This window comes from Taudactylus pleione, unplaced genomic scaffold (genome assembly GCF_031769625.1).
Source record: "Taudactylus pleione unplaced genomic scaffold, aTauple2 ptg000647l, whole genome shotgun sequence".
Classification (NCBI taxonomy): domain Eukaryota; kingdom Metazoa; phylum Chordata; class Amphibia; order Anura; family Myobatrachidae; genus Taudactylus; species Taudactylus pleione.
The window spans coordinates 4,949,981-4,971,680 of NW_028285049.1; the positions used below are offsets into that span (position 1 = coordinate 4,949,981).

Sequence of the window (21,700 nt, forward strand, 5' to 3'; positions counted from 1 at the left end):
ATTCAGTAGAAAGGAAAGGGGGGAAACTGTCTGGAAACTCCGGTATGGACTTAAAATAAACCTGCATTATAGTATGTATACGCATGGATCAGCATTAGGTTTCTCTATACCGTCCTTTGGTACAAACACACAGCTGTTTTTTATTAAGGAGTCTATATAAGTTTGTGATGTTTTAAAGTGTTTTAGATGAATTTGGTTTAAACCCTTTATAAAAAAGGATGACTGAATATTGGAAAATCGGGACCTGAGTGATCCGGTTTTGTTTTGATTATGTTTCCAGTAATAAACGAGCAGAGCAAAGTGGAACATCACATGATCTGCTAGGGGTTTAAATATGGCCACCAGTGCACACCTCCTTGACAAAGGGTCCGAAATGCGTCGGTGGAGGTGTGTGCCCCGTCTGTGACCATAGGAGATCCTGTGAAGGTCCACGTGCAAAGGAGGAGTGGTAAACCCGGGTGTCTTTTTGTCACCACTACTCATTTCATGTATGCCTTTCTCGGAAGGCTCTATATGGTACGAAGCAATCTTACTGTTTTTTTGTGTGTTATGGAATAAAATAGTTTGTTAAACTTTTAAAACACTATGGGGCCCATTTATCAAACGGAATTTGAGGTAAATTCCCTGAAAACACCTGTTTTCGGGGGTTTACCTCAAATACTAAGTATCCCCTGGATGTATGAAGGAGGGACCGCAGCAGGTATCTCCGATACCTGCTGCGATCCCTCCACTGCCGCTGGCAGCCGCCTCCCCCATAGCTTTCTATGGGGGATGCGATGCTGCCAAATGTATCAATATCGGGAATGCGAAGCATTCCTGATATTGGCACCAGCAGCTAACGCCGTCTGAAGATAGCGTTAGCCGCTGTAGCCTATGGGGACTTACCGCAAGTCAGCCGGCGGAGGGATCTGCCAGATCCCTTCGCTGGCAATGGGCGCCGCTCATGTGCAGTCCGTGGGACTTGCGCATGCGCAGCAGCCTCCGGCCACATGTGCCGGATCATACATTCGGCCGCTATGATCGCATTTTGCAATGCGATCATGGGCGGTACTGCATGCCCTGATCGCATTGCAAAATGCGATCATTAATAAATGGGCCCCTATGAGAGATTTCTTTCTCCATGTTTGTCTGCATTGGAGGTTGATGTCCATATACTAAGGACCAGCATTGGGTTTCTTCCCCATTTGTGGATATATGCTGATGGTATAAAGGGAAGAAAAAATATACCTTTCAAGGAACTCCTTTCACCTATTTAAGGTGAGAACCTGATTAGAAGTTTAAGGACTTTGGAATCTTTGTTGAAATACATGTTTACCGATAAAGAATTATTCTCTCCTGGAGTACATAAACAGAATCCAGCGCTTGGTGGCCCTACCTATTTTTGTAAAGGTTAATTATAAAGACTGTGTGTAAATATAAATGGTACAGTAGTGCCCATTGAGGCACTGTCAGATGCAGAACTAGTGGCTGTATAATAAGGGAGAGTAACTGAGAGGTGCACACACACAGACAGACCAGTTCTTTACTCCTCATTATTCTCCTACACAGCTAAGTAAGCACTAGATCATGTGACCGTGCCTCACGTGACCCCGTCTGTCCAACATGGCGGCGCCCTGTGTCCTGGACTGGAAGAGTAGAGCTGAAAAGCTGCAGCTCAGATGGAACAGTCTCCAGGAGCGGGGCCGTGGCGGTGAGACAAGGGGGAGCCAAAGCCGCATTAGCGATTAGACAGCATATAAGAGCAAGTGACCATGCCCTCCATAGGAAAGCTGCTGTGTACAGTGACTGAGGTATTTTAGTGAAAATCCGAGGACACAGCCAGGAGCCAGCATCAGACTATGACAGCCTGTAGCACTATAAATCCCAGCATGTGCTGCCAGAAATTGTAGTTGCACACTGATTACAAACCGACAGGTTGCCCAGCTCTGGTCTCTAAATCATAAAGGTTACAAGATGTTTATATCTAATCTGAGAACATAGAGGGGGCAGGGATTGTGCTTAATTAGTTATACATTGTCTAGAATAATAACTATGTATCATCAATATCCTAATTAGCCATTTATTTTTCTCTCCTGTGTGGAAATAAGCCTAAATGCTCCGTTCATCATGCAGAAGCAGTGATTAGTGCTGATTTGAGTAATTGGGCTATTTACTAAGCTTCTAATACAGGAGATGTCTCAGGATCTCCTGTAATTTAGATTACATGCAGTCCCCATACAGTGTATGAGGATGTTTCGGTTGTGCTATGTTTTCGGAATTTTGATTGCTAGAGTAAGCACCTCTTCAGATGGCAAATGTTGACTTAATATATCACATCCCCCAAAGATCTGCATCCTTCACCACGAGTCCCGACCTCAATTACCCTACGCGTTTTGTTCTGTCCAACACTTGTGGACAGTGACTTCCTCAGGGGTATAAAATGGGAGTAGATGTCTGGTGTTTCATCAGATAAGCCTTTGATTTATTTATTTATTTTTTTCAATGCATTGTACATTTTTAATGTGTTTAAGGATTTTATTAAATGTAATATAATAGGAGGTGCACTTTGATATTTCCTTCTATTTTTTTATTTTGAACAACTGGAGAATGCACCTGGATGAATTAGGGAGGATATGAAGTCCCTAGGTTTTCAGATAAGCCTATAAACAGTGGCGGATCTTACCTAGGGGCTGCGAGGCTGCAGCCCCCCCCCCCCCCTGCCAGTCCAGCCAGTGGAAGCCGCTGCTCTGCCTTTTGGCCAGCCCTACAGGGCTTCTCGGGGTTGCAATCAATGCAGCCCCGAGAAGCTGGTGTTAAGAGTGCGCATGCGTGGCACCTCCGCCGATCATGTGCTGGTCCCGACGCCTGCCAGAATCATTGAGCAGGCGCCGGGTACCAATTCATATACTTTTTATCATATTGGTGTCTTTTAAATATTGCACAAGGAGATACCTGTTATTGTTTTTTTAGATTTTGTTTTCACCTACAACTGGGTGTACAAGTTGGGCTGCTCCTCTAAAGGCACACATGCACTAGAAGACAGGCAAAAGACTGCACGATTACGACATTGTGCCTACACTGAATGAGTACTCGTTCAGTGTAGGCATATCAATCATCTGCAAACATGCTGAACCTGACATTATCGTCAGGTTGTACAACATATTTGCACGATGATAGATGTCTAAACGACCATCAGGAGCGCACATCGCTGGTCGTTTTAGACATTTTTTTAAATGATTTTCAAACGATTATTGAACGATAACAATATCGTTCAAGAGCTCAATTTAATCGTCTAGTGGATGTGTGGAGGATCAGTGCATTACATTCAAGATTGAATTGGGATTAATTCAATAGCGCCACGGTTTTGTATTGGATATAAACGCTGATCAGCCATAACGTTAAAACCACCTGTCTAATATTGTGTAGGTCCCCCTTGTGTTGCCAAAACAGCTCTGACCCACTGAGGTATGGACTCCACAAGACCTCTGAAGGTGTCCTGTGGTATCTGTCACCAAGATGTTAGCAGCAGATCCTTTATGTCAAGTTTTGAGGTGGGGGCTCCATGGCTCTGATTTGTTATCCCACAGATGCTCCATCGAATTAAGATCTGGCAAATTTGGAGGCCAAGTCAACACCTTGAACTCTTTGTCATGTTCCTCAAACCATTTTTGAACCATTTTTACAGTGTGCCAGGGCACATTATCCTGCTGGAAGAGGCCACTGCCATCAGGGAACACCATTGCCATGAAGGGGTGTACTTGGTCTGCAAGATTGTTTAGGTTTGTGGTAACATCCATATGAATACCAGGACCCGAGGTTTCCAAGCAGAACATTGCCCAGAGCATCACACTGCCTCTGCTGGCTTGCCTTCTTCCCACAGTGCATCCTGTGCCATCTCTTCCCCAGGTAAACGACGCAAACGCACCCGGCTGTCCACATGATGTAAAAGAAAACGTGATTCATCAGACCAGGCCATCTTCTTCCATTGCTCCATGGTCCAGTTCTGACGCCCATGTGCCCATTGTAGGCGGTGTACAGGGGTCAGCACGGGCACTCTGACCGGTCTGTGGCTTTGCAGCCAATATTCAGCAAGCTGCGATGTACTGTGTCCTGACACCTTTCTATCATAGCCAGATTTCACTTTTTCCGCTACAGTAGCTCTTCTGTTGGATAGGACCAGACAGGCTAGCCTACGCTCCCCACACACATCAGTGAGCCTTGGGCATCCATGTCCCTTTTGGTAGGTACTAACCACTGCATACCAGGAACACCCCACAAGACCTGCCGTTCTACAGATGATCTGTCCAAAAAGGGAGTCTGAACATAGAACACCCATGTATAAAAAATGTAAACAATGGGGTGCACTCACCAGTCTTCGTAAAAAAGTCTTCTTTATTGGTTCACAGCATGGCAAGGTTATAATATCACCTATCTACGTTTCGGTCCCTATCATGGACCATTCTCAAGATGAGAGATAGATAGATATATATATATTCGTCCAAAAAGAGATCGGCACTCGCAGGATATCTTCCAACAAAATTTATTGTAACCACATAGTCAGGACGGTCTACGTCACGTTTCAGGGCCTCAGCCCCTTCGTCAGGACCTCTGCACACCAAAGGACATACAAACACAGACAACACTTACCCATCCTAAATACCCACTGCTGGTGTAACCGCTACCACCATCCACATCCGGCCTCCAAACGAACCGGTAACTCCCGTCGCTCCGCTTCCGGGATCAGCATGCTTCTGTTGCCTAGCAACCAGCTAGCTTGCGTCTCACACGGATCAAGCGGCAAGACACGCCCACTCCATCGGCTAGCACGGATGGGTCAGGGGACCCGATTACTACCACCTACATAAGATAAAAATGCACATCGTTTAAAAACTACAATATAATCATAAAAACATACAACATCAAAAACATATACACAGACGAAAATACATAAAAAAGAGAATACATAATCAGACATATTGCTACCAAAATCGGGTTCATTATATCAGACTATTCCAATAAATTTTTTCATTCAGGCCTTTTGGCCACACAGTATCAAGTCGGAATATCCAGCGCGCTTCTAATATAAGCAGTTTTTTTTATTCTATCTCCCCCTCTACATGATTCGGGGATATGGTCAATGATCTGATATTTAAGAGCAGAGAGAGGATGATTACAATTCTTAAAATGTTTCGCCACAGGTTGGTCAATGTCTCTACCCATATTGGCTAAGTTAATCGCTGACCTATGTAACGCCATCCTATCACGGAACTTCCGTGATGTTTGGCCCACATAATACAGGCTACATGGGCACCAAATCATATACACCACAAAAGATGATAAACATGTCAGGACATGGCGAATCTTGAACATTTTGTCACAATGAGGATGTTTAAAGCTACGAGATGACACCAAATATCTACATGTAGTGCAGTTGTGACAGGAATAACACCCCGGAGGTTTTACATAAATATTGGGGGGAACGGGTATTCCTCTACCAGTAATATCTGTGACCATAAGCCGATCCTTTAGATTGCGGCCCCTACGAAAAGCAGCCACAGGTCTCAACTTCTTAAATACTGGTAGTTCAGGGTCCGAAGAGACTATTGGCCAAAGTGCCTTCGTGGCATGTCTAATAACCGGACTTGCCACTGTGAAATCACTGGACCATGGTATTATCATATCTCCACCCCTGTCTCTAGGAGATAATAATTCCTTTCTGGACATACATAATACCTTCTTTTTTTTGTTGTTGCAAAGTATTATAATCATAACCTCTATTTGTATATTTGGCTATCAATTCATCCAATTTACATGAAACACTAGCTCTATCACTCATAATTCTCGACACTCTCATCATTTGTGTGCATAAGATGGGGCCACAGAGGACCCTATTGCGCAGTCGCGCAACTGTAAGTAGTAATCACCATCGTATATAAAAAATAAGTGAAGTGCTATATGCCTATTTACACTAGGTATATAGACGATATATTTGTATTGTGGACAGGTGGTGCTGAGCGATTTGTGGCATTGCTTAATGGCATTAATGGTTCAGATTCCCCGATAAAATTCACCTATGCTTTTAGTACTGATACAGCATCTTTTTTAGATGTAATGGTAGGATTAGTACAGATGTTTTTTGCAAAGATGTGGATCGCAATACTTTTTTGATGGCTAGTAGTCATCATCCCCCTGGCCCTTAAAAAAGGCCTGCGCCTCTCACAAATGATGAGTGTCGAGAATTATGAGTGATAGAGCTAGTGTTTCATGTAAATTGGATGAATTGATAGCCAAATATACAAATAGAGGTTATGATTATAATACTTTGCAACAACAAAAAAAAGAAGGTATTATGTATGTCCAGAAAGGAATTATTATCCCCTAGAGACAGGGGTGGAGATATGATAATACCATGGTCCAGTGATTTCACAGTGGCAAGTCCGGTTATTAGACATGCCACGAAGGCACTTTGGCCCATAGTCTCTTCGGACCCTGAACTACCAGTATTTAAGAAGTTGAGACCTGTGGCTGCTTTTCGTAGGGGCCGCAATCTAAAGGATCGGCTTATGGTCACAGATATTACTGGTAGAGGAATACCCGTTCCCCCCAATATTTATGTAAAACCTCCGGGGTGTTATTCCTGTCACAACTGCACTACATGTAGATATTTGGTGTCATCTCGTAGCTTTAAACATCCTCATTGTGACAAAATGTTCAAGATTCGCCATGTCCTGACATGTTTATCATCTTTTGTGGTGTATATGATTTGGTGCCCATGTAGCCTGTATTATGTGGGCCAAACCTCACGGAAGTTCCGTGATAGGATGGCGTTACATAGGTCAGCGATTAACTTAGCCAATATGGGTAGAGACATTGACCAAACTGTGGCGAAACATTTTAAGAATTGTAATCATCCTCTCTCTGCTCTTAAATATCAGATCATTGACCATATCCCCGAATCATGTAGAGGGGGAGATAGAATAAAAAAACTGCTTATATTAGAAGCGCGCTGGATATTCCGACTTGATACTGTGTGGCCAAAAGGCCTGAATGAAAAAATTAATTGGAATAGTCTGATATAATGAACCCGATTTTGGTAGCAATATGTCTGATTATGTATTCTCTTTTTTTATGTATTTTCGTCTGTGTATATGTTTTTGATGTTGTATGTTTTTATGATTATATTGTAGTTATTAAACTATGTGCATTTTTATCTTATGTAGGTGGTAGTAATCGGGTCCCCTGACCCATCCGTGCTAGCCGATGGAGTGGGCGTGTCTTGCCGCTTGATCCGTGTGAGACGCAAGCTAGCTGGTTGCTAGGCAACAGAAGCATGCTGATCCCGGAAGCGGAGCGACGGGAGTTGCCGGTTCGTTTGGCGGCCGGATGTGGACGGTGGTAGCGGTTACACCAGCAGTGGGTATTTAGGATGGGTAAGTGTTGTCTGTGTTTGTATGTCCTTTGGTGTGCAGAGGTCCTGACGAAGGGGCTGAGGCCCTGAAACGTGACTTAGACCGTCCTGACTATGTGGTTACAATAAATTTTGTTGGAAGATATCCTGCGAGTGCCGATCTCTTTTTGGACGAGCACATGATTCTATATGATATGGCACCGGGATCAGCTGAGTATATTGCAGCATATTGTGCTTGAGTGCCGGCAGTTTTGGATTGATATATATTAACCAACATTGATCAGGCACTGAAGATACTGAATAGTATGCTCCGGAGCCCTCCTGATAGAGGAGAACATGTTCCCACAATATAAGCAACACGGCAGGCGGAGGCTTGTTGAAAAGTGCAGAATTTAATGATGACGACTGATTAAATTCTGCACTTTTCTTCAAGCCTCCGAGTGCCGTGTGTGTGTGTGTGTGTGTGTGTGTGTGTGTGTTATATATATATATATCTATCTATCTATATCTCTCTCTCTATCCATCCATCCGCAGTGAGATATTAGGGCAGATCAGCGCATAGTGAAAATATATATTTCAATAAAACCAGTGAACACTGTTTGTTTTGTGTTTTAGATGCACTTTTATTGAAGGCCTCCGCTACATTACAAAGTTTGAATGACGCGTGCGCAAAAGATATGCGGAATTGTAATCATACATCATGTCTGCGCCTTTACACTCAGGTATAGTATTACATAATGACCCATTTAGCTATATCCTTTTCTGAGTTAGTAGTATACAGTATAGTGAAAACATTGTGCATAGACAAATAAGATTATTCTCCAAGTACAGCTGTCACCCTGTGTTTAGAGCCACATTGGTATTCATAAAACGTCACAGAAGGCTATGTTTAGCTGACTGTACAAAACACCAAATAACGTATAATGGCATTTTTTATATCGTCCTATAGTTATATGCAGGAACTATTTTTCTTTATATAGTGGTACATTCCCCTTTATTTGCTTGGAAAACCAATGATAATTGAGAGTGCTAAGGTGCATACACACGGTACAATCTGTCAGCCATAACGATATCGCTGACTGATCGTCCTGCACTTTCCCGGAGTGCTGGATGATCGATATCAATCATCCAGCACCCCACCAACGATGGACAGAATATAGTAACCTGGTCGATATCGACCAGGTTAGCCTGCATGCACGGTCGATGGACGATATCTTTATCGTCCATACGTGCCCGCACACCGCAGGCCGTTGGTGGGTTGGAGGCACTGAAAAATGCACGATATGAACGCTAACGATATGATAGATATCGTTCATATGGTGCATTTTAATCGTACCGTGTGTACGCACCATAAGAAACAGATACAAAGTAGATTAAAGTGTGTTTGACAATTGGATGTCATATAGGTGGTTAGCAGTGTATAAGGCATTTATTAAAACTGGCAAACAAGTATCTTTGGAGCCAGAAAGATGTAGCGCACAGCAGCCAATCAGATTATGTAACTATACTAAAAGCAGTTTTGAAAATAAAATAACATCTGACTCGTTGCTATGAGTTACAGCAACATTTCCCCACTGCTAACCTATGGGCCCATTTTCAGCAATACACAACACTTTTTTATTTGTCTGGTCATATGATTCATTGGAGACATATATTAAAAACACATGCAGCAAGACTATATAACAAACTATATTAATTATACCCTTTGGCAGTCCTAAAAAAATAATTTTTTTTAAAGGTGCTTTTGATCAGTTACACTGATAACTTTTGCCCAGGGCTCCATGCTCAGTCCCACATCTGATGTTTTGTAGGGGAGGGGGTTTAGCAGGAGGACTGATGACGAGCTGTAATAATGCGGAGCCCCCTTCTCTACAAACAGTCACACACACAGATAATATGATCGTATTCAGCATGGCGTCTCAGGGTGAAAGTTATCTTATGAGCTGATTAATCAGTGACACTTAAAAAAAATGCATCTTGTAATGCTGCAATCAAACAACGTAATAATGTCTATGAGGAATAAATTCCCATATACATGTAATTCAACCCGTGCTGTTAATATAAAATAGATAATGGACTCAGTAGTAGGTAGAGAGAACGCCACCACATTAATTGTGTGTATGTATGTGTGTATGTATATATATATATAAGTCCAGTATTAGTCCACACTCACGTCTGAAAATCCAATTGCTGGGGTAGCCACCCAAAAGGGATCACCTGTATCCCTGCATACAAAAAATGAACAAAGGGGGTGCACTCACCAGTCTTCTAAAATGAGTTTTTATTTCATCTTTTTTAAAAAAAATTTACAGCATCATAGTAAAGCTCCGACGTTTCGGTCCTAGCCATGGACCTTTGTCAAGGTACAATTCCAAGTAGTACTTTGCATCAATATATACCTGAGTCCAATTAAGAGACTCCTCCCTCACAATCATGTGAGTACAAACATATAGAGACATGAAGACATCATTTGTAATTGTGCAATAATACCAATCAAAGACTAACTAAAAAATGAAAAGTAATGAAAAAAAACATGTTAACAGACACATATATAAAAACAAACCTTACAGGTATAATCGAGCTGCATCCCCCGCTAGCGTGCGTGTCAATTCCCCAAACTTCCTGTCAAGTGGAACGCAAGTCGGTACCATTTCCTGTCAAGTGGCACGCAAGCTAATACAGCAGTCATGACAACCGCTGTTAAGGCTTCCTGCACTTCATCCGTCGATGCTAGCGCCCGGATCAATCAAATCACGAAGTAATATACAAGAACACTAGGGACCCGGTGACGCAGACAAACAAGTATACGTCACCATATAACCCATTAATTTAAATGAAGATGTAACTAACAGAGTTTTCATATATTGACTCATCAAGCTAATATAAATCGGGCAGTCGACATGCACGTCCATCAAAAAGACGCAGCCTGTAAGCAAACCAATGATAAACACCTCCTCATAGATAATATAATGATAGGACAATGTCTATCCATCTGGATTGAATTACATATACCTAAATTATAATGTATACAAAAACATGGTTTGTCAACATGTGTGTCAACATTTTTTAAAAAATTTCAATTATAAACAACCAAATTTAGACACATTAAATAATTAAAAATAAATAACAAATAAACAAACTCCATAGGAAACCCACATTGCCACAACACTAAAAAAAACAAAAAATAAAAAAAATTGTATCATTACAAAATCTGATGATGCACCCCCACTTGAGATCCAAAAATACTTTAATCCAAAAACATCCCAAGGTGTATAGCTTCATTAAGGCCGCGAGGGTGGACCGTATCCAATTTATGTATCCACATCGCTTCTCTCTGGAGCAAGAGTTTGGCCCGATCGCCTCCTCTCTTGGGTGGAGGCACCCAATCGATAATCATGCATCTCAATGTTGCTAAAGCATGCTGTGTTTCAAGGAAATGTCTTGCTACAGGTTTATCAGAAGAACCATTAACAAGCGCGGCTCTAATAGAGGATCGATGGTTAGCCATCCTCTCACGAAGTGGACGTATCGTCTTGCCAACATAGACCAGAGAGCACAGGCACACCAATAAGTAAACCACATGGTCGGAGGTACAGGTGACTCGATGTCGAATGTAGATCTTGGTACCTGTGTGTGGGTGATGAAAAAATTGACCCACCATCATACTCCTGCATATAATACAATTTACGCATCGAAAGCATCCTGGCTTCACTTGGTTCATCCAAGTTTGAACAGCCACAGCCTTTGTTCTATCAGGACGCATTAGTCTGTCCTTTAAATTCTGGCCACGCTTGAAGCTCATCAATGGTCGTTTAGGTATACAATTTTTTAAAACAGGATCTGTAGCAATAATATCCCAGTGCTTAACCACTGCATTATGGACAATCGAACCAGCAGAGTCAAATGTTGTAGTAATTACAAAAGGATCCTCAATTTTAGATTGCTTTTTCGCATTATAACCTTCACAAAAAATCTTTTTGGCCTTTTGTAAACATATATTCAAATTTTTCAAGTTATATCCTCTTTCAAGGAAACGTTGTCGCATCTCACCGATCTGGACATCTGCCATCTCAGGATCAGAATTGTTCCGAAAAACTCGTAAGAATTGTGAAATTGGCAAATTTCTCTTAAGAGCAACTGGATGATGACTTTTGTAGTTTAAAAGCGTATTACGGTCGGTGGGTTTCCTATAGAGTTTGTAGCCATAGCCAGCATCAGTGACAAAAATAGTAATGTCCAAAAAATTAATTTTGACACTATCATAAGTCATGGTAAATCGTATTGGCGAATCTAGGTGATTAAGACATTCCAACATTTTCAATAAAGAATCCTCAGAATCCTTCCAGATCAAAATAATATCATCGATAAATCGACGGTAAAAACCGATACTATCTCCAAACGGCGGAATCAGGTAATTTTTTTCGTACGAATCCATATAGATGTTTGCATAGGCTGGCGCGATATTACTGCCCATCGCCGTCCCCGCCGTCTGGAGATAGTATCGGTCACCGTATCGAAAATAATTACACGTTAATGTCATCTCCAATAACTCCATTAGAAACTCAATGGGTGGAGATCCCACATGTGTATTCAAGAGAGCCATCCTAACTGCCATCATTCCCTCCGTGTGGGGAATCACAGTATACAACGACGATACATCGAGACTGGCCAAAAAACCATTATGTATTAAAGGTAAAGACCTTAATTTAGTAATCAGATCTTGTGTATTCCTAAGGTAGCTGTCAGTCCTAATGACACATTTCTGGAGAAAGCTGTCAAGATACTGGGCAATTGGAGAAAACAAAGAATTGCGTGCCGAAATTATCGGACGTCCAGGCGGATGATCAAGGGATTTATGGATCTTGGGCAGTAAATACAAAATCGGACATATCGGATATTCCGTTGTCAAAAAGCCAAAAACAGCTTCATTAATCCAACCATTCTTTAACGCACCATCCAAGACCAAATCCAATCTGTTTTTAAAACCCACTATCGGGTCACCAATTAACAATCGATAAGTACCAGTATCTGACAACTGTCTCCTTACTTCAGCGTCATAATCAGTAGTGTTAAGCACAACCACTGCCCCGCCTTTATCCGCTGTTCTAATCGTAATTTGCTCATTTTTACTGAGATCGCGTAAAGCGATTCTTTCAGCTAAAGGCAGATTGTGTCTCACTCTTTGTTGTACACTGAGAGATTCTTGTATACTTTGATCCAATAACCTAGAAAACGTTTTAATGCTAGGGTTTTGCGATGGTGGATCGAACGTGCTCTTCCTTTTAAATACATTACATTGTGTACTAGTATTCTCATTAAATCTCTCCTTCAATCTTAATTTCCGGTTCATTTTATATTTGTCAATACTCCACCTAAAATCGTTATGATAGGTGGTGGGGACAAACGATAAACCCTTCGATAGAAGGTTCATCTCATCTATATTCAATTTATAAGAAGACAAATTTATGACCGAATTTTTTGCGTTTTCGTCGGTTTTCTCCCTCCCTTTGTATTTGCCCCGCCTCGGGTGGGGCCTTCTGTGTTTAAAGCAATGTCAAACTGGGAGCGAGTATTAACCCGTGGTAAGGGTGGTTTAGTGTTGGTTTGCGTGTCAGAGGAGTCCCTATCAGAGGAAGTATAGCTATCAAGTTGAAAATGGGAATTTCTAGATCTTATATTTCTAAATCTATAGGTCTGGTTATCAGTACCTGTCAACCATCGATAGACACGATGTTCCTGATAGTCCCTACTAACTTTTTCAAGTTTAACCCGCTTGAAGGCTATCAAATCTTTCTGATATTTATCTAGTTGTACTTTTAATTTATCAATCCACTGCTCTGAGATATCACCCTGCGAAGTTGTCACTATATTAGGTTTAATGCTTGCAATTTCACCTCTGACTTTTTTTAAATCTACTCCAACCTCTTCAATCACCAACAAAAGCAAATCAAAGGAGCACTTATTAAGTACTGTACACCATTTACTACAAAATATGGGGTTATTTCTTCCAATCGTGGGAATATTCTTTATTCTAAAACCACGAGGGATCTGCTTTTTTCGAAAGTAATCAGATAAAAATTGCCCATGGAGTAATAGATCTATTTCTCTCTTCTCTAAGTGTAAAAGTTTGTGGAAAAGGTCGAGAGCACTCTCAGCAGGCAATTTACTGAAATCATTAACCCCAAATAGCACACGCTCAGCATCCTCATCTGTCAGAACCAATTGATCATGTTCAGCACTAAATAACAATTCGGCAGAAACCAAATTTTCCATGTGTTTAGCAAAACTACAGTCACCACTATGGCTGGCTATGGCAAAAAATTTTTTAGCAACAAAAAAAGAAAAAATATAGAAAAAGAAAAACAAACATGAAAAAATCCTTTTTTTAAAAAAAAAAAAACACACGAATGTTCTTTAGATGCATATACTCCTTGTTGAAAAAAAACTTTGATTTATAAATCACAAGTCTTGAAAATATCCAAAATGTAACAAACACTACGGGTGCAGGACAATGCAAAACATTTTTAAAGTCCAGTATTAGTCCACACTCACGTCTGAAAATCCAATTGCTGGGGTAGCCACCCAAAAGGGATCACCTGTATCCCTGCATACAAAAAATGAACAAAGGGGGTGCACTCACCAGTCTTCTAAAATGAGTTTTTATTTCATCTTTTTAAAAAAAATTTTACAGCATCATAGTAAAGCTCCGACGTTTCGGTCCTAGCCATGGACCTTTGTCAAGGTACAATTCCAAGTAGTACTTTGCATCAATATATACCTGAGTCCAATTAAGAGACTCCTCCCTCACAATCATGTGAGTACAAACAATACAAACATATAGAGACATGAAGACATCGCGGCCTTAATGAAGCTATACACCTTGGGATGTTTTTGGATTAAAGTATTTTTGGATCTCAAGTGGGGGTGCATCATCAGATTTTGTAATGATACAATTTTTTTGATTTTTGATTTTTTGTTTTTTTGAGTGTTGTGGCAATGTGGGTTTCCTATGGAGTTTGTTTATTTGTTATTTATTTTTAATTATTTAATGTGTCTAAATTTGGTTGTTTATAATTGAAATTTTTTAAAAAATGTCGACACACATGTTGACAAACCATGTTTTTATATACATTATAATTTAGGCATATGTAATTCAATCCAGATGGATAGACATTGTCCTATCATTATATTATCTATGAGGAGGTGTTTATCATTGGTTTGCTTACAGGCTGCGTCTTTTTGATGGACGTGCATGTCGACTGCCCGATTTATATTAGCTTGATGAGTCAATATATGAAAACTCTGTTAGTTACATCTTCATTTAAATTAATGGGTTATATGGTGACGTATACTTGTTTGACTGCGTCACCGGGTCCCTAGTGTTCTTGTATATTACTTCGTGATTTGATTGATCCGGGCGCTAGCATCGACGGATGAAGTGCAGGAAGCCTTAACAGCGGTTGTCATGACTGCTGTATTAGCTTGCGTGCCACTTGACAGGAAATGGTACCGACTTGCGTTCCACTTGGCAGGAAGTTTGGGGAATTGACACGCACGCTAGCGGGGGATGCAGCTCGATTATACCTGTAAGGTTTGTTTTTATATATGTGTCTGTTAACATGTTTTTTTTCATTACTTTTCATTTTTTAGTTAGTCTTTGATTGGTATTATTGCACAATTACAAATGATGTCTTCATGTCTCTATATGTTTGTATTGTTTGTACTCACATGATTGTGAGGGAGGAGTCTCTTAATTGGACTCAGGTATATATTGATGCAAAGTACTACTTGGAATTGTACCTTGACAAAGGTCCATGGCTAGGACCGAAACGTCGGAGCTTTACTATGATGCTGTAATTTTTTTTTTAAAAAGATGAAATAAAAACTCATTTTAGAAGACTGGTGAGTGCACCCCCTTTGTTCATTTTATATATATATATATATATATATATATATATATATATATAATATATATTTTTCACTCCAGCAGCAGGCAGGGCGCCAGAGCTAGCAATTCCGTGCCCCCCCGAAAAGGGGGCGTGGTCATTGAAAAAGGGGCGTGTCTATTAGACGCGTCCCCTTTTCCTCACTCTTGGGGGCGTGTCCGGCAATTACGAACACGCCGGGCAGCCCCTAAGCACTGCCAACAGGGAGAATAGACGCCGGGTCACCGCACATTTCCCCACCCACGGGACACTGCGACCCGCGGGTGAAGACGGCACCCGCAGGCTGTGAGGGCAGGGCGCTTTTTGCCCTCCAAACAGCCTAGCAGGAGCGCTAATATATATTATACATACAAGAACCTTGGCAACATAAACTGTCCAGTTGTTTGAGTGGATACACTGTTCCACTGGCGTTCCCGGTATATATAATCACAGGCAGGTACAGATGTGTCCTCGCACATCTTTGCTTCGGTTGTCCCAAATAGCCCATTTCAGCACGCTGAATCCTGAGAGACTCAGTTGGCGCCGGGCTTCTTTTTTGGGGTATATTTACTAATGTGCGGTTTTTAAGAAGTGGGACATTGCCCATAGTAACCAATCACATTCTAATTAACATTTACCTAGCATCTTCTGGACGATAATAGCTAGAATCTGATTGGTGTCTATGGGCAACATCTCCATTTCTAAAAACCCACAGTTTAGTAAATACACCCCCGAGACTCTGAATCAGTATACGTAGTGCTACAATGTAGCGACCAAAGTTTCCACACCAAGTTCCGTTTACAGGCTCGGTCGCACACAGATACACAAGTGTAACATATCAAATTAATCGGCACAGACTCCCGGTGCATTCTAGTCACATCGCATTGCGACTTGGCGACATTATAAGCAAAAAAAAAAGGACGCCTGATGCTAGCAGAGTTACACAGGATCCGGCTGCTCGCTCACACCAGGCATGTCTCACGGCGTTGTGTATTGAGGATAGATGTGGGAGGACACATCTGTATATGAAGTCTGGAATACTGTGTGTCTCCCTCCTGCAGCAGTAATACAGGAGCGCACAGCTAGATTCTCCAGATATGCAGCTTCAAATGCCTTCCAATGTTTACTCCTCTATTTCCCCTGATACAGGTCAGCTCGCCAAGTGTAAAGGTTAGCAGTAAATTAAAATCCTTCACTCCGTCCTGGATTCTTTTTCAAATATATATTATCATTTTTTTTTTTATGCCATCTACATTGTTATTAGTACTTCCCACTGTGTATATGGTGACATAACGGATTTTGGAATTTGTAGAACATTCATTCATTTTCCAGGATTTATCCCTCTGCAGGCTGTATTGGACATTACTTTCTATGAAGAAAATCAGCTGGTAGATAAAGACTTCCCAGGTGACGATTCCCTGCAGAAAGTCAGAGAGCTTATTCAGATGCTTTCAGATCCGGAACATTTAGTTGAAGAAAGTAACTTCCACAAACAGGTAGTTTGCCTCGCTCTATATTTTTCTTGTAGTATTTGTTTCCAGCATTTCTATGACCATCTAAAAAATTTGTGAATGTAAGGTATGGCTGGCCATTAACCATTGATGGTTCATTATCGGTGGTTAAAAACCATCGGCCGTTGATGGAGAACCCTAATGTAAGTATGATATACAATGAGCCGTACAAGGAGATCTAATTTTTATCCATCAGTTAAGCATGTTTCCTTTTCTAACTTTTTGGTCTTTAAATTGGAGTCTGGGCCTTCTAATTATTATACTGTACTGTGAATGACTCGGGTGGTTACAATCGCATGGAAAACTTGTAGTTTCTGAGGGGTATATCATATGTATCACACTGGGGAGGGGTATATAATATGTATAACATCGGGGAGGGGTATATCGTTTGTATCACACTGGGGAGGGGTATATCGTGTGTGTCACACTGGGGGGTGATGCAATTGGGAAGCTGGCTGACATTATACCGACAGCCGGCTTCCCGACTGTCATATCCCGGCGAGGGTGAAATGACCGGCGTCTAAATGTAGACGCCGCTCATTTCACCGACACCGGGAGACAGGCGCCCGGCGCCCCGATCCAGGGGATGCCGGGCGCCATGAGCATACAGCCGCGGGGTGGGGAGGGTTAGGTTTAGGGCTCCCGGGGGGGACTTAGGGTTAGGCACCCCCCTGGGAGGTTAGGGTTAGGTTAGGGGGAGGGTTAGGGTTAGGCACCCCCGGGGGGAGGTTAGGGTTAGGCAGCGGGGAAGGGGGGCGTTAGGTTTAGGCACTTAGAGGGGGGATTAGGGTTAGGCACTTGGGGAGGTTAGGGATAGGCACCCCTAAGGGAGGGTTAGGGGGGTAGGTTAGGTTAGTTAATACTTACCTGGGGACAATCGGGATTTCCAGCGCTGTCGGGCTGCCGCTGCCGGGATCTGTTCCTCTGTCAGACTGACACTGCCGGGAATCGAACTGCCGGCCATGCGGCCGGCGGTATTACATACCGATTCCAACTGGGGAGGGGTATATCGTGTGTATCACACTGGGTAGGGGTATGTTATATGTATCGCACTGGTGAGGGGTATATCGTGTGTATCACACTGGGGGAGGGGTGTATCGTATGTATCCCAATATAATGAAGCTCTCATATTTCAGCATATTGTTCTAGATGTGGATGTACAGGAATGTCTGCGCTGGAGGAGAGGGGCTCTTCTTTACATGTACTGTCATACAGTGGGAGAGAGGGAGGGCTGGGTCCTCAGAGACCAAAGGACCTTCCACCAGGTAGGCTTCATGGGTTACCGAATGTCGTGTGCCACACTGGCTATTACCCCAAATAAAGTGCGTTTATTACAGGCTTACACATTTGTTTTTTTCTTATTTGTAATTGTTTTATGAAATTTATTTTCTATAAATCTTAATTTTTATTCGTTGTTGTGATTTGTATTGTTTATCATTATTGTATACATAACTTTTGAGCCATTTTATGTAATGCTTGTCTTGGTGACTTTTGGTCTTTGTCTTAACACTAAATCATGGTAGCTTTCCTTTGGTACTATAGTCTAAGAAAACATCTTGTTTGTCCAGCATCTTCACATCAGTCACTCAATTAGACCATTGAAAGAGACTTCACACCCAATGGGGAACTACTGTCATTTAGCTCAATGGCTTAAAGTAATTAATTCAAATAGGAAATGGCTTTGCATCCTCGTCATTGTCACAGATCAGAACTGTGCCCCTTGTTTTTAGGATACACCTAAAGGTAAACTTTTTTTTATTATTTTTATTTAGCTTTCATGTGTGGAAGAAATCTCTGTTCTTTTTGCCAATAGATTGAATAAACGTCACCTGCATTAAGCAGTTGCCTGTTCTCCTTACTGGGAGAGGCTTGGGAAGAGATGGGTGGATGTGACATGTAAATATAATAGGGTTAATGAAATATGTTTCACTGTATTCATATTTTAAATTGTGCATTAGAAACTCTACCATCTTCCTTTGTAATGCCCACTCATCAGATTATAATAGTTATCGGGTCCATTTAATAACCATGACAGAAGCTTGTGACTGCACCAGAGCTTACGCATATTAATCACTCGATGCCTTCCTCACAGAATGCACCTGCCCCCTCCCGAGTTTATCACATCTCTATAACGGTGTAAACCAGTGACCTGCCGTTATACCTGGAATGGGATGAAACCTTTCAAATATCAGAATCTGGAATTTCCACACTTGTAACTTCAATCAAAGAATTCTACATCTTTCAAAGCTGTTTAATTGAAAAACATGTTTGTTTGTATAAACTTGGTAAACCTATACATGCATTAATAACTGTATAATGGTGGCACTGCCTTCATTAAACATGCTAAGAGAACGCGGAAGCATTGCTAGCTGACGTCCCTTGATGATGGCTCATCTGCATAGAGCTTAGCTACTTAAGTATTTTTAATGTCTCTTACAAAGTAAGATGCCCACAAAGGTCCTTACTCAACAAATGTAACAGCATTTGGGCCTATGAACCCCCTGGCAACTTGTGTTCATGATCCGTATAACAAAAATTCATCCATTTTAAGTGTTTATTCACAATTACGTTTTAACATTGATACAGTGTTAGGAAACACATTTGCCTACATAAAGCAATTTTGAACAACAAACATAATGTTCTATATGTACTAATCCTTGGAGGAAGATAAAGTACCAACTAATCAGCTCCTAACTCACTTTACAGTCTGTTTGAAAAATGACAGGAGCTGATTGGCTGGTACTTTATATTCTCTCTCTCCCTCTCCCCCACCAATATGAATACATGATGGTAAGCAATATCCACAATATTAAAATAATTCTAAAACTTTTTTTTTCTGCTGTTATTTATAATTTTTACCAGTGTCTTGAAGATGGAGTTTATTACCTACAGAAAATGCTTCATACCCGGAATCCTGTACATGTGAATGATGAGGATTTAGTTCAGGACATAAATACAGCCACTTTGCTAGCTAAAGGTAAAACAAGTCACTTCTGTTGTTCTAGTCCCTTTCCCTTTGTACTAAATATAAAATATTGCCATTTTCAAGTACCCGATGTTACCTCTTATTAAGGTATCTTCAGTGATATCCACGTCCTGTCTCTGATGTACTGCGGGGAAATGTGTTTCTGGGCTGTGACGTACTGCATGGAAGTAGTGCAGACTTCAGGCATTCGGCCTAACTCTGAGACACGGAATAACAGACTGAACTTTAAAGAAGTTGGGGAGAGTGTCCTGGAGACTTATGTTGGCGTGTGCGAAGGGCCTCTAAGTGGACAAGGGTGGAGCACAGACAATGCAAAGAAGATCCTACAGAGTCTGAAAAAAGAGAAAATTTAACAATTGGGCGTATTGAGCTGTAATGGTGTATTATTCCTTTTATAAATTAAGTAATTAAGGATGATTTTATATTTATAAATATGTGCCACAATAGTGGTATCTCAGTGTTTCCTGTACTCACCATTGCTGGATAACATTTGTTAACACCCCTCCGTTCCTCACCCTGCAACATAGCTTTGCTAACTTTTTGAACCACAATCCTTGAGGGCAAAGTCATCTTTTAGGTAGGCCTCTCACTTCACTGGGTTTGGAAAGGTTTGTCCAAAGTGAACTAATTAACCCCCCCCTCTCTCCCATACACACATGTACATATAGCACATGGAGGTCTCTCAGTGTTGGGGTACTGACCATCCATATCTCCACAACGGAATTCTACTAAGGATCACAAACCACATGCAATACCCTCATCTTCCTCGTGCATGATTCAGCACTAGTCGTCTGTACAAGAGGAATATGTTTATTAAAGGACAACACCGTCCGGTTGGGCTAATCCATAATATATGCTCATTTTTATGTTTCATTAAAGCATACTTAAAATTTTGGTACAAAGCTCCATTTTAGGCCCTATGTTTTTCTTTATCTATACCACTTTTTGAATATGAGTACGCCTCTGTGGAGAGAGCAGATTAGAATAAGGGCTAATCATGTTTGGAACTTCGTGCTAGTACTGTAGTATTGGATATGTGTTGATTGCCCCATGTATCTGTATCCTTAGACAATTCTGGATTCATGTACCCTATGATGGAGCTACCATTTGGGCACCTAGCCAACAGGAGGCCATCCAAGAAGTCGATAGATGGCCTTGCGTATTTGCCAAAAGCAGGGGAATGTCAGACTGGTTCCCTGGCCAGTGAGCAGTGCAGCTCAGTGCCTGCGATATTGCTGAAAGGAATTTCCAAGGGGTCTATGTACTAAGCCTTGGATGACGATAAAGTACCAGCAAATCGGTTCCTTACTGCCATGCCGCAGGCAGTGTTTGAAAAATGGCATTTAGGAGCTGGTTAGTTGGTACTTTATCTCCATCCACTTTTATCTTCATACAAGGCCTAGTAGATAGACCCCACAGTACTAACCAACCAGCTCCTGTCACTTTTCAAACACAGCCTGCAACATGGCAGTTAGGAGCTGATTGGCTGGTACTTTATTTCTGTTCACTTTTATCTCCGTCTGCTTAGTAAATATACCCCTATGTGACTCTAGCCCCTTTAGGGTATGGTTATACAGTAGGTCTTGTGTAATGGTCCCCCATGGCTTTTTGGTGCTTGTAACATTGTTATCCTGTGTGTTTTCATACATAATACAAATGTATTTTCTAGTTTCGTAAGTGATTCCAATACTAGAGGTACCTGATGTCCACAGCCTATGGGCTGACCAGGTAGCTCGCCGTGGTGATAGAGCATAAGTATAACAAAGTATTATGACAGCGTCTTTAGTATCACCTGTGACATCTAAGTTTATCGCCTACTGATACCTCATCACCTGTGTTGGCCCACGGTATTGAATGTTTTTCTACCATTTCATCTTCATCTGTCGCCTGG

General features: G+C 41.4%; 1 protein-coding gene across 3 annotated transcripts; it reads left to right on the forward strand.

Moving 5' to 3' along the window:
• The first annotated feature begins 375 nt into the window (after window positions 1–375).
• On the forward strand, window positions 376–20,226 carry RIMOC1 (RAB7A interacting MON1-CCZ1 complex subunit 1). Of its 3 annotated transcripts, none has more exons than XM_088455233.1 (6): window positions 376–516; window positions 8,003–8,109; window positions 16,662–16,808; window positions 17,960–18,088; window positions 19,686–19,800; window positions 19,897–20,226. In XM_088455233.1, exons 2-6 carry the CDS (start codon window positions 8,065–8,067, stop codon window positions 20,160–20,162), a joined length of 702 nt encoding a protein of 233 aa, XP_088311359.1. In that variant the 5' UTR covers window positions 376–516; window positions 8,003–8,064; the 3' UTR covers window positions 20,163–20,226. The 3 variants fall into 3 exon arrangements, with proteins under 3 accessions (XP_088311359.1, XP_088311358.1, XP_088311360.1); XM_088455232.1 differs by lacking the exon at window positions 376–516 and adding an exon at window positions 1,544–1,690; XM_088455234.1 differs by lacking the exon at window positions 376–516 and adding an exon at window positions 1,698–1,790.
• The last annotated feature ends 1,474 nt before the right edge of the window (window positions 20,227–21,700 follow it).